The sequence below is a fragment of the Hypanus sabinus genome, chromosome 19, assembly GCF_030144855.1.
Source record: "Hypanus sabinus isolate sHypSab1 chromosome 19, sHypSab1.hap1, whole genome shotgun sequence".
NCBI lineage: Eukaryota > Metazoa > Chordata > Chondrichthyes > Myliobatiformes > Dasyatidae > Hypanus > Hypanus sabinus.
Window position 1 is genome coordinate 21,599,213 of NC_082724.1, and position 16,232 is coordinate 21,615,444.

General features: G+C 40.5%; 1 protein-coding gene across 2 annotated transcripts in view; it reads left to right on the plus strand.

The window, feature by feature from the left end:
* Positions 1-16,232, plus strand: part of cacna2d3a (calcium channel, voltage-dependent, alpha 2/delta subunit 3a) — an 893,404-nt gene that overhangs the window by 341,952 nt on the left and 535,220 nt on the right. For both annotated transcript variants that reach the window (XM_059944148.1, XM_059944149.1), the window contains one exon: positions 13,755-13,814. In XM_059944148.1, the coding sequence (XP_059800131.1) occupies positions 13,755-13,814 (60 nt within the window). The remainder of the gene's footprint in view (positions 1-13,754; positions 13,815-16,232) is intronic.

Here is a 16,232-nt window from a genome sequence, read left to right on the forward strand (position 1 = left end):
CGTCTTTTTTTCTGTAAATAGACTGCATCACAGCAAAAACAGAGAAATAGGTCTGACGTTACTGCTTCTTAGATCTTAGAATTTCTCACTCAGGATCAGTAAAGTACTTACTATTATTATCATTATTATTATATAGGGGTACAGTAAAATAAGAAGCTAGCACTGTGATGTTACTGGTTTTACTCATTAGATGAGAAGGATCTAATCAGATCAGCAGAGTCAAAATCTGAAGCAATGTAGGTTGTCACGTAATTTGTATCTTTGACAGATCTCTCAAAATATATCAGTTTTCTTTTATTCATCTTTTGAAATGCTCTTGCTTTTCTCTATTTTTCTAAGAAAAAGTAGCAAACCTTTAATGTGGAACCTTTTCTATCACTTGATTAGTTTATAAAATTAGACAAATAATTATATATGAACACAAATGCATGATCCATATTCAAGCAAAGCCTGAGGAAAGCAGCGGTTCATATGGATGTGGCTCTTTACCCTCAGGTGCAAGACGACAAAGTCGAAAAATAGTCAAGTTTAATCACCATCTGTACACTGGGGTTGGAATGGGAATATTGGCCTTTTCATTCAGTGGAATTACTGCTTCAATCCTTTTTTTTATCTCATGAGGTTTTCTTCCAAGGCACTTCAGCACAAGCATGGAGATCGGGTCTAATATCTGGTTAATCTATAATGTAGAAGCACCCAGCACAGTTATGGTCCAGGGAAGCCCTTGTGGTTCTCCAAACCTGCTTGGGCAGAACATCAGCAGCTGATTCAAAATTATTAGCTCTAAATGGAAACTGTAATAATTGCACTGGAAAAGGAAGGCAAAGAAAAGATTAAGTTGCATCAGTGTTTGATGTGAACATTAAGTAATAGCAAAAAATCATTCCATTTGTAAACCTTTACAAAAAAACATAAGTAAGTAAGTAAGTGTAAGTAACAAACACTTAGATAAGTCCTTCCTCTGAAGGTAACACTCTGACCTGTTTGATATACCATTATCAAAGTACATGCATTAAATTTTGTAATTCCACTTCACTTGTAATTTAAGCTATTATTTCATGCATATTTCAATACAATTGAGAGTTATGAAATTTGTCAGCTAGAGTATCACCTGAGGGATATTGGAAGCTCTGGATAACTTCTTTGTGGTCCTCATTTCTCTCCTACTGTTTATTTCTAATATTCTTTTATTAGGGTTATACAAGGTGCATATTGAATCATGTGTGTATCAGAAAGAAGGAATGTGAATATGTTGTAATTAGTTATGCTGGCCCTTCACCTCAAATCATCACAAATTAATTATACTGGTTTTTATATTCACCTTCAAATCTTCACTATTTAATTATACAAAATTAACAGTTATGATCATCATAATCTGTGACTAGATCATACATTTAAGAACTCTAATTTTGTTGTCATGTTTATTGAAGGATTATCAAAAAATAATGAGAACAAAATTGTGAAAGTGAAAGAATAAACTATTCTCAAGGCCTTTGCTGGACTTGCATTGTTCAGTCATTGGTGTAGATGTTACCACATTAATATGCAGCAGTTATACATGATGTTCAATATATAATCAAAAGATTCTAACATACAGGGAGACTGTAATTGCTGTGCAGTATCTGCAAAACCATTCTGCCATGTTACAACTGTTTGGTATTTTGAATACGCATTTGCTTTTACTAGCAAAATGCCCCCTGGAAGCAACAGGGGCTTCTGAAATGCTTTTAAATCAATGTTCCATGACGCATCAGACACCAATGAAATTGAAACCGAACAGGATGACTGGCCCTATCTCCAAACCACCAGATCAACCTGAAAAATTTTGAGTGTTACTCCACTCTTTAAAGGGAAAAAGGCAAAAGAAAGAATATTTTAGGCCAGTTAGTCTGACTTTACTGGTTGATAAAATGTTAGAATCCACTATTAAGGTTGAGGATTTGGGGTATTTGGAGCCACGTGATAAAATAGGCCAACATCAGCATGGATTCCTTAAGGGGAAATCTTGACTGACAAATTTGTTGGAATTCTTTGAGGAAATAACCCTTCAAAGTTCAAACTAAATTTATTATCAAAGTACATATGTGTCACCATATCCGACACTGAAACTCATTTTGCGCAGGCATACTCAATGAATCAAATAACCATAATAGAATCAATGAAAGACCACACATATAGGGTGGACTACCAGTGTGCAAAAGGCAACAAACTTTGCAAATACAAAAGGAAAGAGAAAAATAAGAAATAAGAATAATAATATATAAGCAGTGAATATTGAGAACATGAGATGAAGAGTCCTTGAAAGTATGATGACAGTCCAGAGATTGGACAAGTGACGCTGAGTGAAGTTAACCTCTTTGGTTCGGGAGCCTGATGTTTGAGGGGTTTCTGAACCTGGTGCAGTGAGTCCTGAAACTCCTGTAATGGCAGCAGTGAGAAGAAAGAATAACCTGGGTGGTGGGGGTCCCTGATGATGGTTGCGGTCTTCCTGTGATAACGCTCTCTGTAGATGTGTTCAATGGTGGGAAGTGCTTTATCTGCTTTATCTTTACCTGTACCTGGGCCTTATCCACTACTTTTTCCAGGGTTTTCCAGTCAAGGGCATTGTTGTTACGATACAGACTGTGATGACGAAGAAAGCCCTTAACTCCGGGTGGAGTCATCAGGATGGCATTTTTTTTAGCAGGCTTTCTTGTTTTTACAAGGCCGAGTTGCTAGCTTGACGCTCAACCCAGCATGGATGGAAAGCATGCAAGCGAGCCGGCTGGATTCGAACTCAAGTCCGGCACTTCTGTCATTACGCCACCAGCCGGCTATAGGCTGTGATAGAGCCAGTGAATAAATGCTCCATGACACAGAAGTTAGTCAAAGTTCCAGATGTTGTGTTGAATCTTCACAAACTCTTAAGAAAGTAGAGGTGCTGCTGTGCTTTCTTTCTAATTGCACTGGAATGGTAATTGTAATATGCAGGACCCAGGAAAGATCCTCTGAAATAATAACACCAAGGAATTTAAAGTTGCTAACCATTCTTCACCTCTGATCCCCGGATGAGAACTGGCTCATGCACCTTTGGTTTCCAGCTCCTGAAGTTAATAATCAGCTCCTTGGTCTTGTTGACATTGAGTATGAAGCTGTTGTTGAGGCACCACTCAGCCGGATTTCCAATCTCCCTCTTATATGCTGATTCATCGCCACCTTTGATTCAGCCTACAACAATGGTGCTGTCAGCAAACTTAACTATAACATTGGAGCTGTGCTTAGTCACACAGTCATAAGTGTAAAGAGAAGAGCTGGGGTCTAAGCACAAAACCTTGTGGTGCACCTGTGCTGATGGAGATTGTGGAGGAGATGTTACTGCCAATCCAAACTGACTGGGGTCCGCAAGTGAGGAAATCGAGGATCCAATTTCACAAGGAGGTATTGAGGGCAAGGTCTTGAAGCTTATTGGTTAGCTTTGAGGGGGTAATAGTATTGTATGCCGAGCTGTAGTCAATAAAGAGCATCCTGATCTATATATCTTTGCTGTCTAGATGTTACACAGTTGAATGAAATGCCAATGAAATGGCATCTGCTGTGGAGTTGCTGTGCGGGATGCAAATTGGAGTGATCCAAGTTGCTTCTCAGATAGGAGTTGATATATTTCATCACCAACCTCTCCACACACTTCATCACAGTAGAGCATGTGCTACAGGATGATAGTCATTGAGGCAGGTGACCACGTTCTTCTTAGGTACTGGTATAATTAAAGCCTGCTTAAAGCAGGTTGTTACCTCAGATTGCCGAAACAAGAGGTTAAAGATCTCAGTGAATACCCCAGCTAGTTGATCAGCACAGGTCTTTTGTACTCGACCAAGTGCCCCATTTGGGCTGGATGCTTTCTATGGGTTCAGCCTCCTGAAGGCTGCTCACATGTCAGCCTCAGAGACTAAAATCACAGGATCGTCTGGGGCTCTGAGAATTTATGATAGTTCCTCCATGTTTTGATTGGCAAAGCGAGCAGAGATGACATTGAGCTCATCTGGAAGTGAAGCCCTTTTGTTATCTACGGTATGTTGCTTGATTTCACTTTGTGAGAGGTGATAGCACTCAAGCCCTGCCACAGCTGTCGAGCATCCTTCATTGATTCAACTTGAGTTTGGAATTGCCATTTCACCCATGAGATGGCTTTCCAGGAATCATACAGAGATCTCTTATAACTTTCTTGGCCACCAAACTTGGATGCTTCAGCAAATCGTGGATGTCATAGTTCATCCAGGGCTTCTGGTAGGGGAGGACTCTGAATGAGTGCGCACTCATCTACAGTTGCTTTTATAAAGTCCGTGACAACTGTGGTGTATTTGGTCAGATCCAAAGATTAATCCTTGAACACAGCCCTGTCTGCCAACTCAAAGCAATCCCGTAGCAGCACCTCTGCCTCCTGCAACCATCTGTTTGTTGTCCTTATCTCTGGACCTTTGGTCCTTAGCCCTTTGGTGGGGGGGGGTACTATTTCTTGCTCAGTGTTGTTTGGTGACGGCATCATGCAGTATCACAAGTGCCTGATTACAGTTGGCTGATGGTATATAAACTGTGGTGAAGATTATTCTCTCTTGGTAGACAGAATGGTTGACATTTGATGATTAGGTCTTTAAGGTTGGGGGAAGAAGAGTATGTCAAAACCACCACATCCGAGCACCACAGTGAGTTCATCATGAAACACACACCTCCATCTATTGCCTTTTCCGAATCAGCAGTTCAGTCCATCCTATGTATCAAGTAGCCCTTGAGTCTGATGGCCATATCTGGTGTACTTTGAGCAAACCATGTCTATGCAAAACTTAGAACACAACAATTTCTCATTTCTCTTCTATCCAGCAATTTTGCCCTTTGGTCCTCAATTTTGTTCTCCAGGCACTGCTAACAAGATATTGGGTAGAGGTGGCCTCCACCAAAACAAGGTAGACAAAGGACAGTTAATTCAATTGGGATGGCATGGTAGCATAGCAGTTAGCACAACGCTTTACAGTACAAGTGACCCAGGTTCACTTCCCACCAATACCAGTAAGGACTGTGTGAGATTCCTCTGGGTGCTCCAGTTTCCTCCCACAATCCATCGATATATCGGCTAATAAGTTAATTGGTTATTGTAAATTGTCCCTTGATTAGGCTAGGATTAAATCAAGGGATGCTGGGCAGTGTGGCTGGAAGGGCAAATAAGTAAATTAACTTCCTTCCTGGCTGCTACACATGATTAGAGACTATGGTATTAGAGGAAAAATAGTAGCATGGACAGATTCTCTGTCCTCTGCCAGAAAAATAGTAGGAATAAAGGTGGCTTTCTCTGGATGAACTCTGGTGACTAATGGTGTTCAGCAAAGATTGGTGTTGGGTTCCACTACTTTTCACATTGTATGTGAATGAACTGAACGGAGGAATTGATGGCTTTGTAGAGAAGTTTGTGGATGCTACAAAGATAGGTGGAGAGGCGGGTAGTGTTGAGGAGGCAAGGAGTCAGACAGATTTGGAGAATGGGCGAAGAAGTGGAAGATGGAATACAGTGTAAGGAAGTGCATGGTCATGCACTTTTGTAAAAGGAATAAGGGCGTAGACTATTCTCTAAATGAGGAGCAAATTCAGAAACAGGAGGTGCAAAGGGACTTTGGGATCAAGTTCAAGTTATGTTTATTGTCATTTAACAATACACAAGTATATTATCAAACAAAACTCCATTCCTCCAGACCAAATTTCACAACACAGTATATGTAACTCTCATACATAACATATAAAGTAATATTACCACCAATAAATTAACAAATAATGTACACATATGACACAAGTTAAAATGTCAACAGTATAACACTACTAGCACTTCATATGTGATGAGGCTTGGGTGGTGGCAGGGAGTATGGTCCTAGTGCAGGTTTCCCTGAAGGTTGATCCAGTTGTAAAGAAGGTAAATGAAATATCAGCATTCATTTCAAGAGAACTAGAATATAAATACGGGATGTAATACTGAGGCTTTCTAGTGTACAGGTCAGACGACATTTGGAATGTTGTGAGCTGTTTTAGGCCCATATCTTATTTAGGATTCAGAGGAGGTCTATGAGAAAGATCCCAGGAATGGAAAGGTTAATGTATGAGGAGCATTGGATGGCTCTGGACTTGTAGTTACTGGAGTTTAGAAGAATGGGGGTGGGGGAGGAGAAATACCTAGATAGGTTTTTAAAAAAAAATAAATTCATTTATGGGATGTGGGTGTCACTACCTACAACAGCGTTTATTGCCCATCTCTAGTTGCCCTTGAGGAAGTGGTGATGATCTGCCTTCTTGAGCTGCTGCAGTCCCTGAGACGTAGGTACACCCACAGTGCTGTTAGGGTGGGGATTCCAGGATTTTACCCAGGTGAATGGCAAGTATTCCATTACACTCCTGACCTGAGCCTTGTAGATGGTGGACAAGCTTTGGGGAGTCGGGAGATGAGCTGTATAACACAGGGTTCCTATCCTTTGTCCTGCTCTGATAGCCACCGTGTTTATGTGGTGAGACCAGTTCAGTTGCCTGTCAATGGTAACCCACCAGGATGTTGATAATAGGGGATTCAGTGATGGTGATGCCACTGAATGTCAAGGGACATGGAGTTTCCGATAATGAGCATGTCTAGGATTATAGAGAGCAGAATAGACAGAGGTGAGGAGAAATTTCCTTAGCTAAAGGCTGAGTCATTGGCTATATGTAAAGTGGAAATTGATAGATTCTTGATTAATGTGAGCATCAAAAGTTACAGGGAGAAGGCAGGAGAATGGGGCTGAGAATGATAATAAGTCAGCCATGACTGGATGGCAGAGCAGGCTAATGGGCCAAATGGCCTCATTCTGCTCCAGTGTCTTATGATTTTATGGATGATTACAGTCGCTGAAGTGGTGTTGAAAGCAGCACCTGTAGTGTACCAAGATGTTCTTTGGACTACCTGATATTTACACTTTAGCACTCATCTTTCAGATAACTTTTTCTTAATTTTCTCTGAAGCTCTTGTTAGCCTGTCATGGCTGTAGCTTGAATGTGGGAGTTTGTGCCACTGAGCACTGTCAGATCTGTGTGTGATGGGGTCTTTGTGTGTTTATATCTGGTGTGTCTACACCTGAACTGGTTGTCTAGTGTGCCCACTGGGTTTACGTCTGCTGTTTTCTCATGACTGTGGGTAAAAATGTCTTGAGTCGATCTGGTAGATTTCTTTGATCCTGCTATATCTATGTGGCTCAGTTTAATGTGCTTATCTGCTGTGTCTGGTGTCTCTGTGTCCAGTATGTCTTCTCCGTGGATTGTCACCTTGTCGTGGTGGAGAAGCTTGTGTGGTCCTGCGATCCCGAGAGCCATGCCGTCTGGAGCTATGCTCCTGGTAGGGTCACCCATGGCGGTAAGGTTGAGGGTGAGGTCCCTGACAAAGAACAATCCAGCCAAGACCTCAACGGTGGAACAGGTGGATGAAGTTACTTCGAACTCAACGGCCGTGAAGACAGATGAAGGCTGCAACAAATCCATCAGCTTCAATCACCATGGTTTCCATGCCACTGGAATTGGTTGATTTGTGAAGTATCGTGTGCTTCTTGGAGTGCAACATCAAGTACACATTAAACAAATGCATGCAGAGGCGTCTTCGCTCTGTGATAGATCAACAGTACGAAGACCATCATCCTCGACCTCGAAGGACAGCCACAACGATGATCCAGTATGTCCTTGCATGATATATCGGATACATTTGTCCATTGATTCTGGTGCTCCTCTGCCTCATGCGTCTGTGCCCGATTTGCTGGTGTAAATATTTAATATGTTTTATATTGAAACCACTCCTTTGGTCCCACTTGTCTATGTTGACTGTTTTGGTTTGGTATAACTAGCAAGTGTGTGTCTCATGTGTCTGCATCTGCTTCTTTTGTGTCTGGTGTTTACTTGCGTATGCGTGCGTGTATTTGGTCTAGAGTGGCTTCTGCCCCACTGTCAGAGAGTCTGATGTGTTTGCTGTGCCCAATGTGTCTGTGAATGGTTTTACTGTGACTGTGTCTGTTGTGATTGCCCATGCGAGTGGTACGCCAGTTGTCAATAAGTGTGAGGAGGACCAAAGGACTCACCTCAACAAAACAAATAATATTATGGAATTTCTTCCTGTCAGATCCTTGCTCCTGGATGTTTTATCAGTTGTCACCACCTGCCAGTTACACTTCATTTCAGTGCTGCTTTGGTACTTCCCTCCCTGCCATCTAATGCCGCTTTGTATCTGTGAAGCGGGCGGCATAGTTAGTCTTCAGCTGTGCTTCCCTGGCAACTATCTCTGCAGAGCAGTGGTTTCGTGAAAGGTACACTTTAAGGCTTGAAGCGTACTTCAAACATATGCATGCATTTGAACAAGGAACACAATTAAATACCATGTCCCAGCAGTACTGGCCTGATCAAATGTGGGCTAATGGAGCAGCACTGGTTTAGTGTGTCATGTAGGTGGGAATGAATTGATAAGCCATTAGTTACATTGATTGACTTTTATGGAAGTAAAGTTAGTTGGCATTTAATGACAAAAACACTAAATGAGGAATGCGGAAAATCTACTTAAACTTCAATAGTGAGAATATGGAATTTGCTAGCTCAGCAGTGAATTGGGTGAATTAAATTTATTTAAGGGAAGGTCAGGTAAGTACATGAGTGAGAAGGGCAAAGGGTTACGCTGATGGAGTGAGATGTCAACAACTGGCAGGTTATTTAGAGTGGACATAAGCAACTTGAGCCAAAGGTCTTCAAAAGGAGTTTGATGGCATTTAAAGGGAATAATTTGCTAGGATTTTGGAAAGAGGAAGGGAATAGGACTGATGAGTTGCTTGACAAGGAGCCAGCACAGACTTAGTGGGAAGACTAGCCTTCATCTTAGTTATAACGATTCTTTAAATGGCCTGTTCTTGTGCGATATATGTATTACATAATTTTGTGTAATTCAGACAATTATTTTATACCATCAGAATTTGAAGTTAAGCCACATTGCCGATATGAGCACTAAACGTAACTAAAGCAACACACACAAAATGCTGGAGAAACTCAGCAGGTCGATGTCTTGGGCCAAGCCACTCTTTCAGGACTAAGAAGGGGAAAGTTGCCAGAATAAAAAAAGTGGGGAGAGGGGAAGGAGGCTAGTTGGAAGGTGATAGGTGGAGCCAGATGGGTGGGAAAGGTCAAGGGCTGGAGACAAAGGAATCTGATAGGAGAGGAGAGTGGACCATAGGAGAAAGGGAAGGAGAATGGGACTCAGGGGGAGGCGATAGGTAGGTGAGAAGAGGTAAGAGAAAAGGGGAGAGAGAAATCTCTTTACCAGAGGGTACTAAAATGACAAATCAAACTCTTGTAACTTTTGTTACCTAAAATTCATTTCTAACACAGGTGTTAAGCCAATAATGGATTTCTAATATGGTTTATGTGTAGTCATCGGATTGAATTGTGATAATATGACCTCTGTACGAGTTAAACATAAAATGATTGAACTACGATCAGTTCGATTGGGATGTGTATCTGTTATTAGCAGTGGCCATTGGCCTCACTTTGTGTCCAAAGGCTTTCTACTTTGTAAATGTGCAGGTGGTTATGCATCACCAGAAGATGTTGCTCATGATGAATGTTATGTTTTGGAGACCCTCCATAGCCCAGGGTGTAGACGAGTTATCTCCTCTATCATTGTGAGGTGAATCCTGCAGTATAGAGTGGTCAGGTGTAGAGACTTTATTGTTGTGTACCACCTGCTGCCAGTCAGCCTGCCAGGACCGACAGGAGAAGGGGCTAAGACGGGTTATGGGCATCTTAAAACCAGTTGCTTGAGGCAGATCGGGCTCATTAACCGTGGTTGGCAGCTCATCCAGAAAAAGGAAAACTCTAATCTCAGACCTCTGCTGCCTTGTGGCTACACCCACTCATGGGGAAGGCTTCGGGAATAAACCTCGAAGGAAAAATCTGGAGCTAAGGCAGTGCTACATTGAGTTCAATGCTGACTGGAGACTCCTGCAATGCTGCTGGTACCAAATTGTATTGGTCTCTGCTGTTCCTTTGAGCTCATCAGATGGATGGAGAGGGAGAGCTTGCTAGAACAGCAACAGCTTGCTTTGCATATCGCTCTGCCCTAGCTTGTGTATCTAGACAGCTAGGATGCAACATCCATGGTGGGCCCTGACCGATGGAGGCCTCGCTCCCTCACTGTCTGCACTGTGTGCAGCAGATAGCGACAAACAAGGATGAAACTAGTGTCAGACAAAGACTAAGAATGTTTGGGAAATGAGGTCCAGACTGGAGAATGGCAGATTTAGAGGAGCATGAAGAAGATTATCGGGAGGAAGTTTTAGTGAAGGACCTCCATCATTGTTCTTCAGTAAAACAGATCCCAATCTTTCAATCCCTTGCATAAGATGGGAGTTGTTTTAAAGGGGAACCATTCAGCAGATCCTGTACGTCTCTTTACCTTGCAATCTCACGTATGTTTCATAAAGACATCTCTCCCTCAAAGGTGGCCATAAAAACTATTGCAAAAATGCAAGTAAGGATAACAATCATGTGACAGTGATTGTGCTTTGCGGATCAGGCAGAATCAATATCAACAATATAATAACTACTGCATGAGTTTAATTGTTTTAAGATCATCTGGGTCTTTCTACAATGATTCTATGACATTGAAGGTGAACGCAGCAATTAATGTATGGACAACCAAGGTTTTTCCTGCAAACGTGACAGTGATATTTCTAGATGAGGCAGGGATTCATTGTAATACACATTGTGATTTATTGCTGCATGACCAAAGGTGTTATTGGCATTCTGTTAGAACATATTTCAATACTGCAATTGGAAATTTCTATACAATAAAGGGATTCAGGAAAGTAAGGCATCCTTGTAAGGCTACTTTCATGTTCCAGCCTTGAAGCTGAGTGTCAATTTCCGAATACCATTGCTGCAGTATACCCTGTGTGGTTCTGGAGGGCAACTTCCTTTCTCTTTGAGGATGGTTTGGCATTCTTGATGACCATGAGAACCTCTGACCTTAGAGTAGCTGGAGTCAGGCTGCTGTCCAGGGCCGATTGAAGGGACAAGACTAAGGTAGCTGTCAATGGGACATTGCTGGGAGCTGAACTAGTACCCATTGGGAACGTGTCAATGTGTTGAACCCAGAAAGCCAGGCAACTTACCAGGGGATTGGGTAAAGAGTGAAAAGCCATCTGCTGGCATTCTGGCTGCTGCATCATTGTTTCCAGCTCCAGAACTGGGGCTGACTTGGCTGACAGACCCTACTGCCCCAGCTGAGTTCACTCCTCAGACTCAGATCACAACCATTTACCAGCAAGGCTCTTGCTGATAGTGAGGAATGGTATGTGGAGTGGTGAGGCATTTTTGCTGCTACAGGAGAGAGATGAGTCCTCACACGCTACGTCTCTGCTCCAATAGGCATGTAGAACCTCTGCCCACGAGGGGCAGCATTCTGCTGATGTGTGGCATCTCCTTGTCCATGGGAAGATGTGAACTATTTATGGGTAGCAGGCCCATCTCCAATGATGAGTGGTAGTTTGCTGAGGATGTACAATGGCTCTCTCATGGCTGATCATTGTTCTTTCTGAGTAAGAAGCTGCTCCCATATACTGTAGCTGAGTTTGTCAAGCCAGATTAGATGAGAATGCACAGACAGCGAGAATTTGGTTGATTTCTGTGCTTCCATCACAACTACCATTGGAACAAGCAGGCAATCTGGAGTGGGTTGTTAAAAGCTTTTGTAAAGCAGAGTGTTTGGCTCCACATAACCTTCTTGGAGAGTATGGATGTGGGCTCTTCAGATTATATCCATTTTAAAGAGGGCATGAAACTTCCATCAGGGTTCTCATCTGATTTCTCTGAGCCTGGATAGATTGTGTACCTATCTCAATTTCTCCTGCTTGATAAGCCACCCTACATTCATTACGCCAGATGCCAGACTGCGGGCTAAGACGATCTGCTTTCTCACCTGGTGATGTTGGTCACTTTGGCCTGATATGCTCACTGAGGTGATACAGTGGGGCACCAAGCATGGTGGTGCACTGAATTCTCCCTCCTCTTCCTCATTATCATCACCTACATCATAATTATCACCATCATCATTACCATCACCATCATCACCACCATCATCATCATCACCATCATCATTACCATCATCATGACCACCATCATAACCACCATCATCTTTTTCCTCCTCCCAACTCTATGGTTACTCTGTTCCATGTTCTCCTTTTCTAAAAAAATGTTCACAAACTTGTCTGAAAGATTGTGGAAGGCCTGTGGATAGAAGGTGGTTTGGAGCTTGATGAGGCTGTTGACCACAATATTGAGGTTATGCCGGGGGGAATGGGTTTGGCTGTGTGGTGTTGATGAAATTCAGAGAGTGGGGAGATCTTGAAAACTTGAAATACTTTATCTCACTGTGTGGGATTTTCATTCCTAGTCCAAACCACTGTTGTCACCTCCTCCCGTGTTTTTCCTATTGTGCCTCTGGAATGCCTTTCCCTTTGCATTCAAGTCATCTCCCCAGAACTCAATTTCACAAGTAAGGACTGCTACATTATGCTGGGTGAATTGTGGCTAATGTATTATTAAGGGTGAGGACCTTTTGTGTTTGATGCATAGGAAAGTGCAGACAACTGCACAATATCACATGAAGTTCTGGACCAAAACATTCTTGTTTCATCTCCTGTTTCTGGCTGTAATCTTGCTTTCTGGTTTATTTTTGTGGGCTGATTGGGCATTATTGTGGTTTAGCTGCAGCAAAACATGGTTGCAATCCAATTTCCAGATACTTGAGTTTTCTATTTCTAGGAGAAGTGCCGCAATGACGCCCAAACTTAACCAAGAAATTTAGTTTCCAAGCATCCTCTGGCAAAGTTGAAGTAATTAACAACAGGGCTTTGTGTGTATTAGGAAAGCTTCTGCTGATTGAGCAAGTAGGAAGGTATAATGTTGTAAGTTTTGCATGATGTGATTGAAAACATGAAATCATTAAAATGGGAATGTCTAGTGTGCATACAGAATACTTCACAGAAGCACAATCACTCTGTAAGAAGTAAATGTAACTGTGTTCACTGCATAAAGAATCGGTATAATGTGACCAATTTACTGACCCCCAACTTGTACCATCACTCAGTCCCTTCACAGTTGTGCTGTCCTTTACCTGCTGTCGATCTTGCTGCCATAACATTCAGAATTCCACTGACACTACTTGGTTGGCAGCATTGCATCCAGTAGTCCTTTGAGGAGTGCTCCCCAATTAGTCCTGAAAGTTTTGTTGCCTTCTCAAACCTGAAAATAATTTAAAAACATTCAAAATTTTTAAAATTCTAAAAATTAATAAAAATTCTGAAATAAAAATTTTAAAACGTACATGATTTAAAACGTACATGATCAATTGGAAACCATTATTTGCAATTAGTGACATGAAACCATAGCAAAGTAATTAAAACAAAGTAACTTCCCTTAACCTTTATCTCGTGATCCATTCCTTATAATCTTGGCTCTCATCATATTGTGATATTGGGCAATTTCATTAACATTGGGCCCCATTGCTTATCATTTGGGACCCAGTGGAACAGTAAGTTAACAAATTACATTTCAGAAATCCAAGATTTCTGGGTGCATGCACAAAGATTATGATTAATAATAAATAAATGATATACAGAATGTGAATAACCAATAGTATTGCAATTAACTTACTTAACTTCATTGGATTTTGTCTTTTTTTACAGCGCCTTGTTGAAGCTGCTGAAAATGCTCATTTGCAGCATGAATATAATTCAGATTTGGAGGTAAGCAAATAGTTGTTTAGCAATGTGGAAGTCCTAGAACATATAATGAAGAATTAGACATGTAATACAGTGATTGTAGGAGTTGGAAAACTGCTCATGTTCTGCTACTTCCCTGTGAGTGACTGGGAACACTAATATTAATTAATTATTCTGAAGAATAATTAGAAAAGCATCATGTGAAATCACTCTTCTCAAATACTCATCAAATTATATAGCAAATTATATGGCCCTTCAGCCCAACTCATCCATGTTGACCAACATACTTGTCCGAGTTAGTCCCAGTTGCCTGTGTTTAGCTAAATCTCTAAATCTTTTCTGTCCATGTACCAGTCCAAATTTATTTCAAGCAAAGTAATTGCAACATCATAATCTTAACATAACTTAGTTTTTGAAATTAATCAAATATTTGTCATTATCATTAAAAGATCACTCCCTACTTGTTAATAGTTCTTTCCTTTTGCTTGTTTTTTTCTTTCCACTCTTTAAGTGTATACCTCAGATAAATACTTTGTGGAGATTTGTGATATATATGATTATATGATAAATATGTACAATGTCTGAAATACATCTTATGGAAATGTTTGTTTGATGATGAACTTCAATAAAAAAAATTACAAAAGAAATGTAAATTTTTTAAAAATTTTAGCTCTCATTAGATTAAATAGCATTTTGATATATCACACAATTCTTTTTAAATTCGTGGAGTCTATAAAATGTTGAACTTGCTATAAACTAAAAGTTTTAATAAGAAAATCCACTATCAGGAAAAAAAATAATTGTCCAATGCTAACACAGAAAATGTTGGAAAGGCTCAGCAAGTCAGGGGACATCAGTAAGGAGAGTAACTATCAACTTTTGTGTTCACCATCTTTCTTCAAAACTGGAAAAGTTTTACATTGTAGCAAGGGCAAGAAGATCAAAGAAGAGAATGCCCTTGAAATGGTGGGCACAAAAGTAAAGGTAATAATTACTTTAAAAATGGCAATTATGGATAGAAGAGACATTAAAACAGGAAGATTCATTCACATCTGTGGAGGGAGATCCTGTTGAGTGTTTAATATTTCAGTAATATTGAGTAATATTATAAATATATTTTGGATTAAACATTCTTGTTCATTTAAATATTTCATCATGGGTTATATGTAAAAGTATGTGAATGGCAACATCATCACACCACCACATCATGCGTGCATGTCTTGCTAAAAGTAAAAACAAAACTAAGATGTGCATTCCCAGCTCCGTGTATCCTTTCATGTTTTGGAGGTATAAAACAGAACAATGGTGTCGAGGTACTTGTAAAACAAACTCGAGACGATTACAGTATTCAAGTTCAATGAGACGTTCAAGTGAGACTACCTGTTCAAGTTCTTTGAGACATTCGAGACTTTAAAAAGCGCAGCTAGACATTTGGGTTAAAAATAAGCAGGGAAGCATGTGCTTTTTCGGAAAGGGATGGGAACAGTTAAGTTAAAATAAAGGCAGAAAGCTGACAAATTTACAGTATGAATACCAGGTGATAATAATCATAAATAAAAAATGCAGAAATGGCTGGTTACATCAGAAGATAGATTGATTGGCTTGCACAAGAGATAATTGGGTATTGTGTACTGAGCGAATTGAACAGTATTATGAAGCAAATGAAATAGCCAATGAGAGTGAGTGCCAGTTTTGCTGAGTGCATTGGATTTAAAAGGATACAGTTTGCTTAGAAGTTTAACTGCTCCAACCAAACCAGTAGAAATGAGTTTTGCTAATATTGTGGAAGTAATGCAGGAACATTTAGAACCAAAACCATTGTTGATTACAGGATCCTTTAGGTGTCATAAGTGGAATCAAAAGAAAGGGGAATCTATTTCAGCATATGTGACTGAACTGAAGAAGTTGTCTGAGTATTGTCAGTTCAGTAATGAACTTAATGATGCACTGATTTATTTTGAGGAATCTTACAAGAAAGCATTAAAAATGGCTCTTAACTGAAGCACATCTTACATTTAAAAGAGCAATTGAAATAGCTGTATCAATAGTAACAGCAGACAGAGATGCATTGCGTTGCAGTCAGGAATGAAAGTGAACATGGACAAATTTGCAGTGTCTAAACAGAAACCAGCCTGGCTGAACAAATCGTGGTACTGTTGTGGGAGAAGCTTACGTACACTAGGCTAATGCTGGTTTAAAGGAGAAACTTGCAGAAAATGCAACAAAGTTGGACACATACAAAGAGCATGTTCAGCAGACAAAAATAAATGGATTACCCAGGGAAGAGAAAAAGCTGAAATGTTAAGTTGCATTTTCAAAAAGGACACTAATCTGCATGCTGTTGATGAACAATCTGATAATGAAGAAAGTGACACAGGACTGGATAGCTTTGAGATTTATGATGTGAAAAAACTAACAATAGAAAAGCAATATAGCTTACAC